At 54.3% G+C, this 14033-nt stretch overlaps 1 protein-coding gene across 1 annotated transcript; it reads left to right on the top strand.

The window, feature by feature from the left end:
• Nucleotides 1–504: 504 nt before the first annotated feature.
• Nucleotides 505–2405, top strand: OLIG2 (oligodendrocyte transcription factor 2). The gene is made up of 2 exons (XM_057410137.1): nt 505–587; nt 890–2405. Exon 2 carries the CDS (start codon nt 927–929, stop codon nt 1803–1805), a length of 879 nt encoding a protein of 292 aa, XP_057266120.1. The 5' UTR covers nt 505–587; nt 890–926; the 3' UTR covers nt 1806–2405.
• The last annotated feature ends 11628 nt before the right edge of the window (nt 2406–14033 follow it).

Below are 14033 nucleotides of genomic sequence, written 5' to 3'. Positions count from 1 at the left end.
CAGGATGGGGGCAGAAGGAGGTACCCTCCAGGGGAAGCTCGCCGGCCGCCCGGAGAGCGTAGCAGGGCTGCGGCTGAGCACTCCCCGGCGGGAATGGACGGGGCACAGGGAAACACGGACGTGCTGGCGGGAGCCGGGCAGCTCTGCCGCTCGGAGGGTGCTGCGGCGGCTGGGCCAGGGGCTGTATGTCCCATGTCCGTCCCCGTTCCCGTCCCGCTCCCTCAACAGCTGTTCCCGGCGCTGTCATTGTTGCATTTTATTATGGATTTGACAAAAGTCCCCCCCCCCCGCCGCGCCCCCCCCCCCCCCCCCCCCCCGGGCTCCCCGCGCCGCGGCCGCCCGTCGCCCCCCCTCCCCGGCCGCCCGCCCCATCGAGCCGGACCGGCCCCGGTGACATCAGCCGTTCCCCACCGGTCGCCTCCCCCCCCTCCTCCGCCGCCGCCGATTGGCGCAGTCCCCCTCCCGCCCGGTGACATCGTTCCTCCCCGGCGCGGCTATAAAGCCGCCGCCGCCGCCGCCGCAAGGTGCGCGCTGCTGCCGTGCTCGCCCGTCACGGCGCGCCGCTCCCCACGGCCGCCCCGCGCACGGTAAGTGCCCCCCGCGCCCTCGCCCCCCCCGGCGCGGCACCCCCGAGCCGCCGGCCCGGCGGAGAGGCGCTGAGGGAGGGAGGGACGGGACGGGACCTGGAGGGAGGGGACGGGACGGGACGGGAGGAACCCCCCGAGAGCTGGAGGCGGGCGGGCAGCGAGACCTCACTGGTCTCACTCAGCCCCGCGGAGCAGCGGAGGAGCGGGATCACCGACGTGTCGGGCGGGAGGCGGCGAAGCCCCGGTAAGTTTCGGTGGGCTCTGATCTGGGGCCGCCTGCGGGCTCTCTCACCTTCCCGCAGGCAGCCCGGTGCGCGCCGCCGTCCCGCCCGGCGGGCCATGGACTCGGACGCCAGCCTGGTCTCCAGCCGCCCGTCCTCCCCGGAGCCCGATGACCTCTTCCTCACGGCCAGGAATAAAGGCAGCGGCGGGGGTTTCACGGGCGGCACCGTGTCCAGCTCCACGCAGAGCGACTCCCCGCCGGAGCTGAGCGCCGAGTTGCGCAGCGCCATGAGCGCTGCCGGGGTGGTGGTGGTGGACAAGCTGGGCTTCAAGTCCTCGTCTTCGTCCTCCTCCTCGTCCTCCTCGTCCTCCTCCAAGAAGGACAAGAAGCAGATGACGGAGCCGGAGCTGCAGCAGCTGCGGCTGAAGATCAACAGCCGGGAGCGCAAGCGGATGCACGACCTGAACATCGCCATGGACGGGCTGCGGGAGGTGATGCCCTATGCCCACGGCCCGTCGGTGCGCAAGCTCTCCAAGATCGCCACGCTCCTCCTGGCGCGCAACTACATCCTCATGCTCACCAACTCTCTGGAGGAGATGAAGCGCCTGGTCAGCGAGATTTACGGCGGGCACCACGCCGGCTTCCATCCCGCCGCCTGCCCCGGCGGCATGGGCGCCCACTCCGCCCCGCTGCCCGGCCACCCGGGCCACCCGGCCTCGCACCCCGTGCACCACCCCATCCTGCCCCCCGCCGCAGTCTCCAGCGCTTCCCTGCCGGGCTCCGGCCTCTCGGCCGTCAGCTCTATCCGGCCCCCCCACGGGCTCCTCAAGTCTCCCTCGGCCGCTGCTGCTGCCGCTCCGCTGGGCAGCGGCTTCCAGCACTGGGGGGGGATGCCCTGCCCCTGCAGCATGTGTCAGGTGTCGGCCCCGCCGCACCACCACGTCTCCGGCATGGGTACCGCCAGCCTCCCCAGATTAGCCACCGACACCAAATGAGCCCCTCGGCGGGGCCGCCCCGGGCCGCCCCAGCACTTCCAGGACCTACAAACACGGCCGCCCGTCCGTCCGTCAGCCCCCTCCGCTCCCGGGCCGCCGGGGGGGCGGCGGGAGGGGATGGAGCCGGCCCGGGGTCTGCCCTGCTCCCAAAACGCGGGGAACGCCAGCCCGACACGAGCAAACGGCCGCGCATCTTCCCTATTTTGATTTTACCTTGTTGTGGGTTACTCCGCTGGGAGGGGAAAACAGTCCTAGGCTCGTCACAAGTGGAGGAACCAAAACTGCAGAGGGGTTTCTACGCGTTTGTTTGTTCGTTTGTTTGTTCGTTCCCCCCTTCCCGGTTTCGTTTCTACAAGCGGAGCCTTTGGAGCCGTTCTTGGGTCGCAGCCTGGCCCGGAAAGCCCATCCCTTGCGCAACCGGCCGCCGTTCCGTGTCCGCCTGGCACCGGCGGGGAGCAGCAGGGATACAGGAGGAAGTGCGGCCGAGGAAGCCGGTTTATCCCTCCTCTTCCCTCTGCTCCACCGGGTTTCTTTCTGGTTCGGGCTATGTAAATATACCGTTCAACGGCAGCGGCGCGAGTCCGCTCTGCTTGAGCTTGCCGTCCGTGCGCTTGTCCTGTGTGAGCCTCCTGGGTGAGAAGGGGTCGGTCTGTGGTGATTTCGTTCGTTTCGGTTCTCGGGGGGTGTTGGGTTTCGGGGATGGTTTATTGTTATTTTTTTTTTTAAGTGTATAACATGGTTTCGTTTTGGGGTTGTTTTGGGGTTGTTTTTCGTTCCTGCCACCTTTAACAAAGTTTGAATAATGCTCTTTATGTGTAGGAACTTTCACACTTGTCCGTGTTGCAATACTGAGAACTTGGGCTTGTTTCTGAAATAACAACTTTTCTTATCGCTGCCCCTTGCAGAGATTTTATCATCTGTTTATTTTTGTAAAAAAAAAAAAAAAAAAAAAAAAGGAAAAAAGAAAAAAGGTTGCTAAATAATATTTATTTCTTGTTTGGTTGCAAAAAAAAAAAATGATTCACTGTCGAGATTTTAAATAATAATAATAAAAAACAAAAAGGCATTTTAAATAAAGGGCTTTATGCTTTTCCTTGCTGCTCCGAGGCGCCGGCATCGCCGGGGGTGCGGGGCAGCGGCGGGGACCTGCCGCGGAGCGGGGAGGGGATAGGGACGTCTGAGGTGCATCCTTGCCTCTTCCCGGAGTTTTTTGTTACTTTGATTCGCCGGATAACAGAAACCGTTTGGGGGGTTTCTTCCCCTCACTTGTTCCTCGCACAGTAAGGGCGGCAGGGAAAGAAACTACCGTTCCTGGTTTCGGAGTGTGAACATTTTTCTGGCTACCGAATCCAGCGCTTGGCAAGAGCTAAATATTAATTAGGGGAAAGGAAACGTTCAACTTGGCGGTGGGGCGTTTGCCCGCTGCAATGGCTTCTGCGCACTTGACCTTCAACCAAAATCCAACCAAACAAAAAACCACGAAAAGGAAAATTATTTGAGGGCAGTCTTCTATTTTCAATTGTTATTATTATTTTTCCTCCCGAAGCGGATACCATCTCTCGTCCGTGTGTACTTGAGTAGTTCTGTACTCAGGTGTTATTTGGGCAGAAAATACCTCTCCCTCTCTCAAACCCCAAGGAGAGGGCTTTCTTCACTCACTCAGAGTGCGGGGCTTACCCTTTGCCTGCAGAGACAAGGAGACCAACCCAAGTGAATCCCGCTTTTTGAGGACAAGCAGTTCGGCAGCTCCTCGGGGGGCCGGTGCAGGCAGTGAGGCTCCCCGATTGTGGGTCCCACCTTCCCGCCGCTGCCCGCCCCGGGGAGGGGGCATGGACAACACGCATCCAGCGTCCTTGCCCAAGCAAACCCTAACACCTCCCTCTCTCTCTCGATAAATGGCTAGACAGCGATTTAAAATAACTAATCGACTGCATACACATAAATACAACATAGCGCGAGCACACACACACACACGTATATATGATAACAAGCCAGGGAGGAGTTTTGGGCGCACAGACACCCGCGGGGAAAGGAGAGTGAGCCCCGTCCCATAGGACTTTTTATTTTACTGTGTAAAGAGAAGCGGTTCCCTGGCGGGCGGGGCCCCCCTCGGGTGTGAGGCGGTCCTGGTCCCATTCTGGCAGCCCCGGCGGGCTCCTGCCTCTCTCCTTGCTTCAGCGGCTCGCACCGCGCCAACCATTTCAGGGAAGGGAAACGGGGCTCGTAAAGGAGTGCCCCCCCATCCCAACATCCCCTCAGTGATGATAAATAGTCCTCCCACTCCCCTTCTCCAGAGAGTCCCAGCCCAGTCTCCCTCTGCCCCTGGAGAGAAGGAGCTCCCTTTCCAAGCGCTCTCCGTACGGATTTTGACAAACAAAACCCATTTAAAGGTGGGAGGGAAGAAGCCCCGGGGACCAACACCGACCATCCCGCGGATCATCCGAGTGCCTTTCTCATCAGGAGAAATGGCCCTGACGCCGGTAGCCAGGAGGGCGCCGGCTCTGCCCCTCGCTTTAAGGCCACCTTAGGGTGCTAACCCTGTGTCAATCTGTGGCTCTGAAGGTGATTCTGGCCGTACAAGACCCTCCGCTTCTGCCTTCTCCGCTGATGGAAGGGGATAAAGTGGTGCAAACCCGGGGCTGACAGCCAGGTGTCTGACAGTGGTCTGAGACAGTTTCCCCGACGGCCACCTCTCTGCCAGGCTCCGCTGTACGCCAAAGGCCTGGCCGGGCAGCAGAAAGGACAGAGGACGCCCCAGTCCCCGTCGGAGCGCGGAGGCAAAGGCTGCTCTTCCGCCCAGCCTGGGGGAGCTGAGCCCCGCAGCGTCGCGGCGATGACAGAGGCCTTCCGTCAAGCTAGTCCCGCTTGAGGAATAGCCCCCTTCTTCCCTGGTTTTGCTCCTGGAGTCCTGCTACCGGTATCCTACACAGCAGCCCTACCGTCGTGTGTCACATCTCCCCCACCTTTCCCATGTGTAGGGAGGCAGCAATAAGCAGAGCAGCTTTCCCAATTAGCGGAACTCCGGCGAGGGAGTGCTGCTGCGGAGGAAGGGCAGGAGCAGGTGAGAATAAGAGGGAGCATCATTAGGAGCTACTCTTTGTCCCTATTAAAGGCAATAATTAGCACCCTGACAGATGCAAAAGTCGGCAGTGGCCAGAAGCTGGTAAATCCTGCTCTGCTGCCTCCCTGACCGCGATCCCTTCCCCCCCCGAAGGCCGTTCGTTTCCCGTTCCTAACAGGTGGCTCCAGGGAGTCGCGATGGGCAGCAGCTCCCGAGGTGGGATGGGAGTGGTGTCGTGGAAATCCGGCTCTTCTGCTGGGGCATTTTGGCTCCGCCGGTGGCAAAGACAGCTAGGGCAGCTTGCCCCCTCCGCAGTCCCCTGCCTGTCCGCTGCTACTCCGCTTGTGGCCTCGGTGGAGGGAGCCCCCGGGTTGGTGTCAGCCCCTCGGCCGGGCCGGGCAGCCAGCTGTGATCCCCCGGCCCCCTTCCTACTGGGCTACCTGCAAATGAAATTAGCCGCCCCACCGCCTGCCTTGTTCCCCATATGCTCCCCTGCACGCAGGAGTGCCCCACAGGGCTCCCCTGGTTGCATCGCCGGCAGCAGAAGCCACGGCTCCGGACAGATAGAATTACGGTGACGCGAGGTAGCCCATATGCTCAGGGCACACCAGCGGTGTTGCCGCGGGTCACCTGAGCCTCGGGCCGGGCAGCATCACTCCCGCAGGCAGCCCAGCTTACTCCTGCGCCCCCACCCCCGAGCTGGAGTGGCCCCCTAGTTCTCAAGTGCCTACCCGTTAATCCCCGTTCCACCGAATTTAACTTTGTCTCCCTTGCAAACCGGACAGACCCCTTCCCTCACATCCCTCCTGCTTTTTTAGAAGGAGGTAGCCCCCCCCCCCCCCCGCATAAAGCGGCCCAGACGACTCCCTCCTATGGCCCCACTCACACCCCCACCCCAGCCCTTCCCCCTTCCCTAGCCTCCTCCCCACTTTCTCCTTCTCTTTCCCTCCTTCCCCACTTTCCCTTTCTCCCTTCCCTTTCCTGCCTCACCAACCTTCCCAAGTGCAGCACAGAAAGCAGGTAGAGGGTAGCCAGAGGTTGGTTACACATTTTTAGCAGAAACCTCAGTGCTTCAGGGAAGCCCAGGGGAAGGGAAAGGTTGGCCATATCAGGGTGCCCAGGCAGCTCCTCCACTCTCACCCCTATGATGTTCTCATCTCATTTCAACAGGGGATTTCTTCAGCCTCTGCCTAGCAAATTTTAAGTCAAGTAGCCCAAAATCTTCTGCAAAACCCTGGCCAAGGCATGCTGCTCCCTCCAGGGCCATGGCTCCTGTTCTGCAGGGAGGTACCAGGGCACCAGTTGTGCCTGCCACTGGTGTAGTTCCATGGGATGGGATCTGTCAGAGCCCTCTGCTTGAGGCTTGCAGGCCCCCTTCCCTTTCATTTGAAAGAATGTTTGGAGTAAGTACTCAAATCCCACTCAACAGTTTTCCAAATATGAGTCCTTCAAATAAAAATGTGGTACTTTTTTATCTACAAACCTCTCTGCGGTAATACAAGCTAGGGCCTTCTCAGAGCAGGAGCTGTTTGTGGGGTGAGGTACACAATCACAGGTTACATGCATCCAGTTTTAAGGTGGAGGGGAAAAAATCCTTTCTTTTTCTCCTTGAGAATCTTACCATACTGATATTCTGGGGCCAAACTCCCCTTGGACATCACTGCAACCTCCCCATGCCAAATCAGGGTGCTGAATGTGTCCTGTGATAACTGGGGTATCACTCCAGATACAAAAACTAGAGCTGTGGCACAGCCCCAGGATGCTATTTTCACAGCTGGAAAGGTGAAAGACTGAAGCCCCATGTACCCTGGCAGCCTGCAAACTGTCTGAGCCATGCTCCAGAGGATACCCCACAGGCCACCGGAGTGACAGGAGCCAAACAGCCTCTGATGAAACACCAAGCCAGCAGCTCTCACTTGGTGTTGCAAGATGGTGCTTGCAGCATAGCTCTCATTTCCCTGTGTCACGGTGGTGTTTCCATCTCTGTGTTAGATGGGGACCTCCATGCCTGTGACTCGATGTTACCCAGATCATTTCTGCGTGCTCGGGTGGTTTTGAATGTGCAGCTGAGGGCCAGATTTTCAGAAGAGTTACCAGCATCTTCGCAAATGCTCAGCACCCATACCCAACCTTGTGGTTCTGAAACCCTCACTGCCCACATAAGGGTTGAGATGGGAAGGGAGGTTTTCCTAAAAAACCTGGCTTCAGCCATGAGAGCTGGCCCTTTCCAGCCTTCCAGCCCAGATGGGTGCACATTAGAAATAAGCCTTGGGCACATTGCAATCTGCCAGCCCTCTGTGGATTACAACATCAGCAAAACTGAATTTCCCACCACAGGCATTTGTATTTAATACATTTAAATATTTCTGCTAAAAATTGTTAAAGGACACAGTAATTATAATGATGGCAACAAGGCCATGAGACCGTACCAGCTCCACCTCTGTGAAAGGGCGTTGGAGTAGTCGCTGGTTCAGCCTTTGAAAGTTCAAACAGGCTCTCATCTGACTGCCCTCACTCCTTGGATGGTGTTTCTGAAGGCAAGAGAGGTCTGGCATTGCTTTCAGTGGCCACACGGCTGGACCCAACAGTTCTGCAGTCCACCCCCTTGAGAATAAGAAAGCAAGAGGTGAATGCGCAGCCTGTTCACCACACACACGCCTGAATAGCTCCGGGGGTGCTCAAACCTCTCAGGAGTTACAGACAGCCCAGGGTCGAGATCCTCCAAAAGCACAGCACTTACCCCAGGGCTTTTACCCTAAAAGATGGATGTAAATGCAAAAGAGTGTTTCCCTTTTTCATTCATCCCCATTCTTAGGATTAGCTTTAGAAGTTTTGTTCTGCCATTTATCTTCACTTGTTGGAGATGTCTTGACAAACTCCTGAGAATTAATTTCCCATCAGCTTTTTGCCTCCTCTTCTTGAACTGGCAGGTCAGATCTCACCACATGCATTAGAAGAGGTTATCTGGATGGGCCACCCTGCTCCATTGTCCCTTCTTAAGCCTGTCCCTGTCCCAGCAGGAAACCAGTGTCATGCACATGGAGAGAGCACTGGGGGAATCAGACTCCTCTTCCAAGCAGCCTTCCACTCCCTGCCTGTCATCAATCATTGCATCCCGCTGCCAAAACCAATACAATTGGATCAGGCCCAATACATGGGGTGTTTCCTGCAAGTCAGAAGTGTGCCTTTTAGTTTAATATATTCCCAATGTTGATCCTATTAGCAGGAAAAATCAATCAATCACTGTCAGCAAACATCACCAGCCCGCAGATTGATCACAGTGTCAGGATTGTTGGAGGATTCTGCAGATGCAGAAGGCATTTGTTAAATGCTATTTTCAGAGAGACATATACATATATGTATGAATGACACACATTTATACACGTCTTTGTCTGCTTAAAAAACAGAAAACCACACAGTTCCTTTTTTGTGTGTGGTTGGTTGGTGATTTTTTCCTCCCAAAAGCAGTCCCAGTGCTACTCACTTTTGAAAGAAGAATTCTCCTGAGTAGGAAACTAGCAGGTGGGGGGGGGGGGGGGGGGGGGGGGGGGGGGGGGGGGGGGGGGGGGGGGGGGGGGGGGGGGGGGGACTTGTTTTGTTCCTCCTGAGGGACCACAGCTTGCTCCGGACTCCCTCAGGAGGAGGGTTTGGCTTGCTCTGCCTAAGGAAAAAGGAGGCTGGAGACATATGTACTTCAGGGGCGGGAAGGCTACAGACTGAAATATCCAAAGAAGAGAGCTGGCCACAGCAAAAGCCATCAGTGTGCTCTGTGGAAGGGATAACCCATCAAGGTGTAAATCCAGCCATCCCCCTCCGGTGCTCAGCCTTCATCTGGGGCTGTGCTGAATAGCCTACCAAGTTCCTCTCCCCACACCCTCTGCTCCTTTACCCCACTAGAAATAATGCAACTCTTTAATACTGCTCAAGAAACACAGAAAGAAGATTTACTCTTTGATGGGCAGCACGGAGAGCTGAGTGTACTCGGACTGCAGGAACCTTTTCCCCATTCCAAACCTGGGAAAGCTTGGTGATCCTAAGAGCCAGGCAGAAGCCAGTGTTTTCCCTTGCCAGCCCCACCTTCTCAGTGATAGTGGAGAGCAGGTTGAACTCCCAGCTCTCTGTGGTGCTGTGAGTGGCAGGGTGCATGCAGCACAAAAGGCACACAAAGAGGGGGGTGAGGGAGCCTTGCCCAGGGGTGAGTGTCCCAGAAGAGATAGGGAAATCTTTTTCCTAGTCAGAACTCCAGCCACAGTGCACAAAAAACATGTGGGGGAAATGAGCGGCGGTGAGAAAAACATATTGAAGGGCTCTTGAGTTGAGAGATGAGAGATGAGAGAGGGGAGACTGTGTAACTGTGGCCCCTTCCCCTGTGCTCTCTGGGGTACATTTCTGGGACTGGTTTTCCTATAGGGGCTGAGTCTCTGCCAGGCACCGGGCAGAAGTGCTGTGAGGAAGGATTTGCCTTCTTGGAACCCTCCCTGTCTGCTCCTCACTTCCCAGGATGGCCAGTTCAAACCATTTGAGGCTGAGTTTGCATGAGCCTTAAGCCAGAATCCCCTGAAAGCAAGTCCCTGTTTAAGTGAAGCCCTAAAGATGGCTCCGGGAGTGACCTGTCCCTTATAAAACATCCCAGGTTTACTGCACGGGAATGTGCTCCCTGTTAAACTGGTCTGTACAGTGGAAGGGCAGCCTGCCGTGACCTGGGGAAGGACAATGAAGTGGGCAGCTCCAACCTGCAGCTCAGCAGCACACCCTGGCAGCAGCAGCCTCCCAGCTCCCTCTTCATTTTCAGGGAGGTTTTAACCAGAGTTGATTTAAAGAAAGCAAGCACCCTCACAGGGATTGACTCTACTTCCTGGCTCTCAGTTATGTTGAAGGTAGAGATGGAAGCAAAGAGCTTTCCCCAGATTGCACAGCCCTCCCCACCTGCAGGCTTTGCCCATGCAAATGCTGCACAATTTAATTATTCTGACATAGAAGAAGTGCCAAAATGCCTTAACAGGAATGGAGATTTCTGGTGGGAAGAGGAATGGACAGCAATGCCCCAGGCAGCTTTTAGAGGAAGGATGCATCACCCATCTGAGATCCTCACAAGAAAAGCTGAACCCTGATCAGGACTTACCCCTGGGTTCTGCTCGAGCACCATCCTGTCATACAGACCTTGTAATCTGGCATCCCTGACCCAGAAGTAGGAGATAACCCCTGAACCCATCTGGCTTCAGGGTTACTATCTCTTGCCCACAAAACCACAAAAAGCTGGTGAAGAAGAGGGAAGATGAGAGAAAGGGAGACAAATCGATAGCATGCATGTCCTCGGAAGGGAGAAAAGAAGCCCCTCCTGAGGTGGGGCTCTGAAGAGCAGGATTTGCTTGAGACAACAAAATAAACACACGATTAAGATTCAATTTTTTCTTTCAGGTCTATGGAGGAAAAATGCTTGGTAGCTTCATTAACAAACCTGTCCCTAATCCTATCTATACAAACTGATCCTTCTGAAAAAAACCAAAATTATATTAGCAGAAATCCACCCGGTCTTACAGAGTCTGTTAGTAAATGAACTTTTAATGTATTGAAAACATATTCATTATAATGTATAAAGAGGCAATTTTCATTTTGTTTGTGTTCTTAATAGTGTGACAGCGTCTTGTTTGTGACTGCCCCTGGGTATAAACTATCATTGTGTAACTTAATTAGATATTCTACATGCTAGTGTGAGAGACATATGTCTATTCACTGTAACAAACATCAAGAGTCTGCCACATGCTTTCATGTTTCTGCTACGTTGAAATAAAGGCAGAGCAAGTGCAAGCTCTCCCAAGGACCTGTGGCCCCAAACAGCTTGAACACAACCCGCCGGCATTCACCGATTGGTTACAGTTTATTAACAGCCCATAAACTTCTCATCTGCTCCTGGGCACTCGTTAGGGTTGTCACCTGCAACTGCCAAGAGCAGCACAATCACTCTGCAGACGTGAATTGGGGTTTCTCAGATGCTCGCTCTCTTCTTCCTGGCTCTAGCGACACTTGCTTTATATGGGGCATGAAGTTGGTTGAAGTGACCCAAAATTAAAAAGACAAAGCCTACTGGTGGAGGCCTGGGAGAGCAGTAGCTGCAGAGAGGCTACAGCACTGCCTCACTCATCCTTTCAGCTCACAAACACACACTGGGACACCGATGTGCTCAGGTTTCCAAATCCCAGCCTGAGGACTGCTGGTGAGCTGGCATCGCCTCTTTCATGTGCTCAGCACCCAACTCTTCCCTGTTCTCCCTAAGTAGAAAAGCTAAAGATCAATTTTGGCAAAATTAAGGGATTTAAGAAGATGAGAGTGCCTGACAGAGAGTCAGATCAGTTAGACCAGGATCTCTGACCAGAGGCAGCAATGGAGGTTTAGAGACAGGGTATGAGGACAAAGCATGAGAGAATAGTATTTCACCCATATACTGTCTGAGCATTTGGACATCTGCACATACCATTAAATACTTCAGGAAAAATAGTCTTTGCTTTCTCTGTGTAGTCAACATAGCACAACCACACTGAAACACCCAGGCAGCACATCCAATTTGGCTACATGCCTGAAAAATCCAGCCCTACATTCCCTTTCAAATATCTCAGCAGCTTCATTTTCTGTGGCACCATATGTTGGGTGCTTCATCTGAAAGCAGATCATGCCAAGCCTTTCCAACCATGCCTTCACATGAGACCAGAACAAGACCTTAGCAGCTAGGGAAAGCTGGGGAGTGATATCAGCTCCCCCTCTATCGCGGTAGGTAATAATGCACAGGTACCTGGCTGGGGAAATTGGGTGGGATAATTGGTGGGAACTAATGACCTGCTTGCCTGCTGCAGAGACTCACAGTCCAGATACAGAAGCTTAGAGAAGGTAGAAACAAGACCAAAGTATGCACTTTTTTCTCTGCAATTTCTCATTGCTGCTGCGGTGCACCCTGCACCGGCTGCCCAGCGTCTGGCTGCCCTTTGCTCACATGGAGGGAGAGAGTCCCCCATGGCAGTTGGGTGTCTCTGCACATCCCACAGTAACAGCCAAGGTGCGTGAGCCATGGGCCAGCTAAGGGAGTGTTTCCAGCAGCAGCTTGTATTTTTGTCATCCCAGCACTGCCAGGCACTGAAAGAGGGAGAAGACCCTGCTAGCAGTGATTGTCCTGGAAATACCACATTTGACAAAGGCTTTCCAAGGCTGTTCAAATGAGTTTGTGGTAGGACTTCTAGTTTTATTATTATAATAATACTTCTGTATTATTTTTAAGAGGAGAAAAGCTACAGTGCTTGAATGTCTTTTTGTGAAGCATAAATCTACACACACAAAACATGACCTTTCCCAAGCAGGGAGTGCAGGAACCCCCAAAACCAGAGGAGCTATGTAAGGCACTGGGTGTGGACCCATATTTCACAGAAACCATGGATGTTTCTGCATGGGAACAAGCACCACTCCGGCGCCTGGAGGGCAGGTGGATTTTGTCACTGAGACTTCAATTCTAGTGTCCGTGCTTTTGCTTCTCATCAGTGGCATGCCCAGAAGGACAAGGGCAAGGAATGACCTGGTGTCCTCAGCCCAACTAAATGCTTGTCTCATTTCCTCCAGCATGAATTTTCAGCAGTGAGCTCAAAGCTGGGGTGCTGCTTGAGGTCATGGCAAAGGCTGGGTCCAGCCAAAGACCTGACTTCAAGGTTACTGGTGAAAATTATCCCTTACTTTCTTTGCCTACCTCTGTTGTCTGGGCACAATCTGACCATGTGAGGTGAAGAATCATAGAATCATAAAATGTTTTGGGCTGGAAAGGACCTTAAGATCACCTAGCTCCAATCCCTCAGCCATGGGCAGGGACACTTTCCACTAGACCAGGTTTCTCAAAGTCCTGCCCAGCCTGGCTTTGAACACTGCCAGGGATGGAGCATTCACAAGGTCCTAGGGCAACCTGTTCTAGTGCCTCACCACCCTCACAGTAAAGAATTTCTTCCTCATATCTAGCCTAAATCTCCCCTGTTTAAGTCTGAAGCCATTACCCCTCATCCTGTCACTGCAGTTCCTGATGAAGAGTCTCTCTCCAGCACCCTTGTAGGCCCCCTTCAGATACTGGAAGGTTGCTGTGAGAACTCCAGGCAGCCTTTTCTCAGAAGACGCTGTGTATCCCAGAGCACAGGTAGCTCTGGGAAGCTAAGCATGCAAGGAGCAAGTGAACATTTTGACACTGATACCTTTAATGCCATTTTAGTACTTTCAAATTGGGTGTAGATGAAAAAACTAGATTAGAAACAGTGTGAGCACGGGTGCCATGTGTGTCAGCATGCAAAGGCAGCAAAGTTAGAGACCTTTCATTTGTATTTTTTGTTCCCCACTCACATGTGCACACGCGTACATCCAGAACGCCCAATATTCCAGACACCTCTATTAAGAGGCCAAAACGTGCTTCTTCCAGGTTTGCTTTTTAAGGAAATAAAATTGTTCTGTTTATCTTCACAAAGCCTCATGCAAGGTGGGCTAGACTGTGAGCTAATCCCCACAGCCTCCCATCCTGGGACCATCCGGCCCACCCTTGGCTGAACATCCCCCCTCAGAGCAACAGGGAGGGGATTCATCTTTATGGGAACGGTCTCAGCTTGACATGAGCAAGGCCGCTAATTATGGGCTGTGCACTGCTCTGTATGCAGGGGGAGGTTTTGGCAGGGCACCCTGCCATGGTGTCCTGGCCATTGTTCACTGTGTGCATCAACCATCTGGAAAAAAGCAAGCTGCAAGAGCACCCTGCGCGCTTCAGCAAGCTCCCGCACACTGTCTGTGAGAGGGGATCCACCGGCAGCAGAGGACATGGCCATCGTACCACTCCACATGCAAGGGTCTTTCACAGTGTGCCACCAGGGAGCCCCTACAGCAGCTGTGTCTGCCCTGAGGGACTGCCATCCCAGCATTAGCATACAACATCTGTTGTGTTTGAGCCCTGGCACCGTACAGTGGAGGGTTCAGTGCTGTCCTGTGATACCATCAGCCCATGTGTGTGGCTCTCATGTCACCACACAGGCACAGGCAACACACAGGGAGAGCCTGGGGAGGGTGCCAATGCTACCACAAGGTCTGTGCCATGCCAGGGTTGTGCATGCCTCCTCTCCCTGAACCTATATGTTCTCTTTATACACCCACCCAAGGAATAA

Source organism: Pezoporus wallicus, unplaced genomic scaffold (assembly GCF_028554395.1).
Source record: "Pezoporus wallicus isolate ANWC-B61680 ecotype Strahan unplaced genomic scaffold, APGP_CSIRO_Pwel_v1 contig_7011, whole genome shotgun sequence".
NCBI lineage: Eukaryota > Metazoa > Chordata > Aves > Psittaciformes > Psittacidae > Pezoporus > Pezoporus wallicus.
This window is presented reverse-complemented; position numbering and strand designations above follow the sequence as displayed.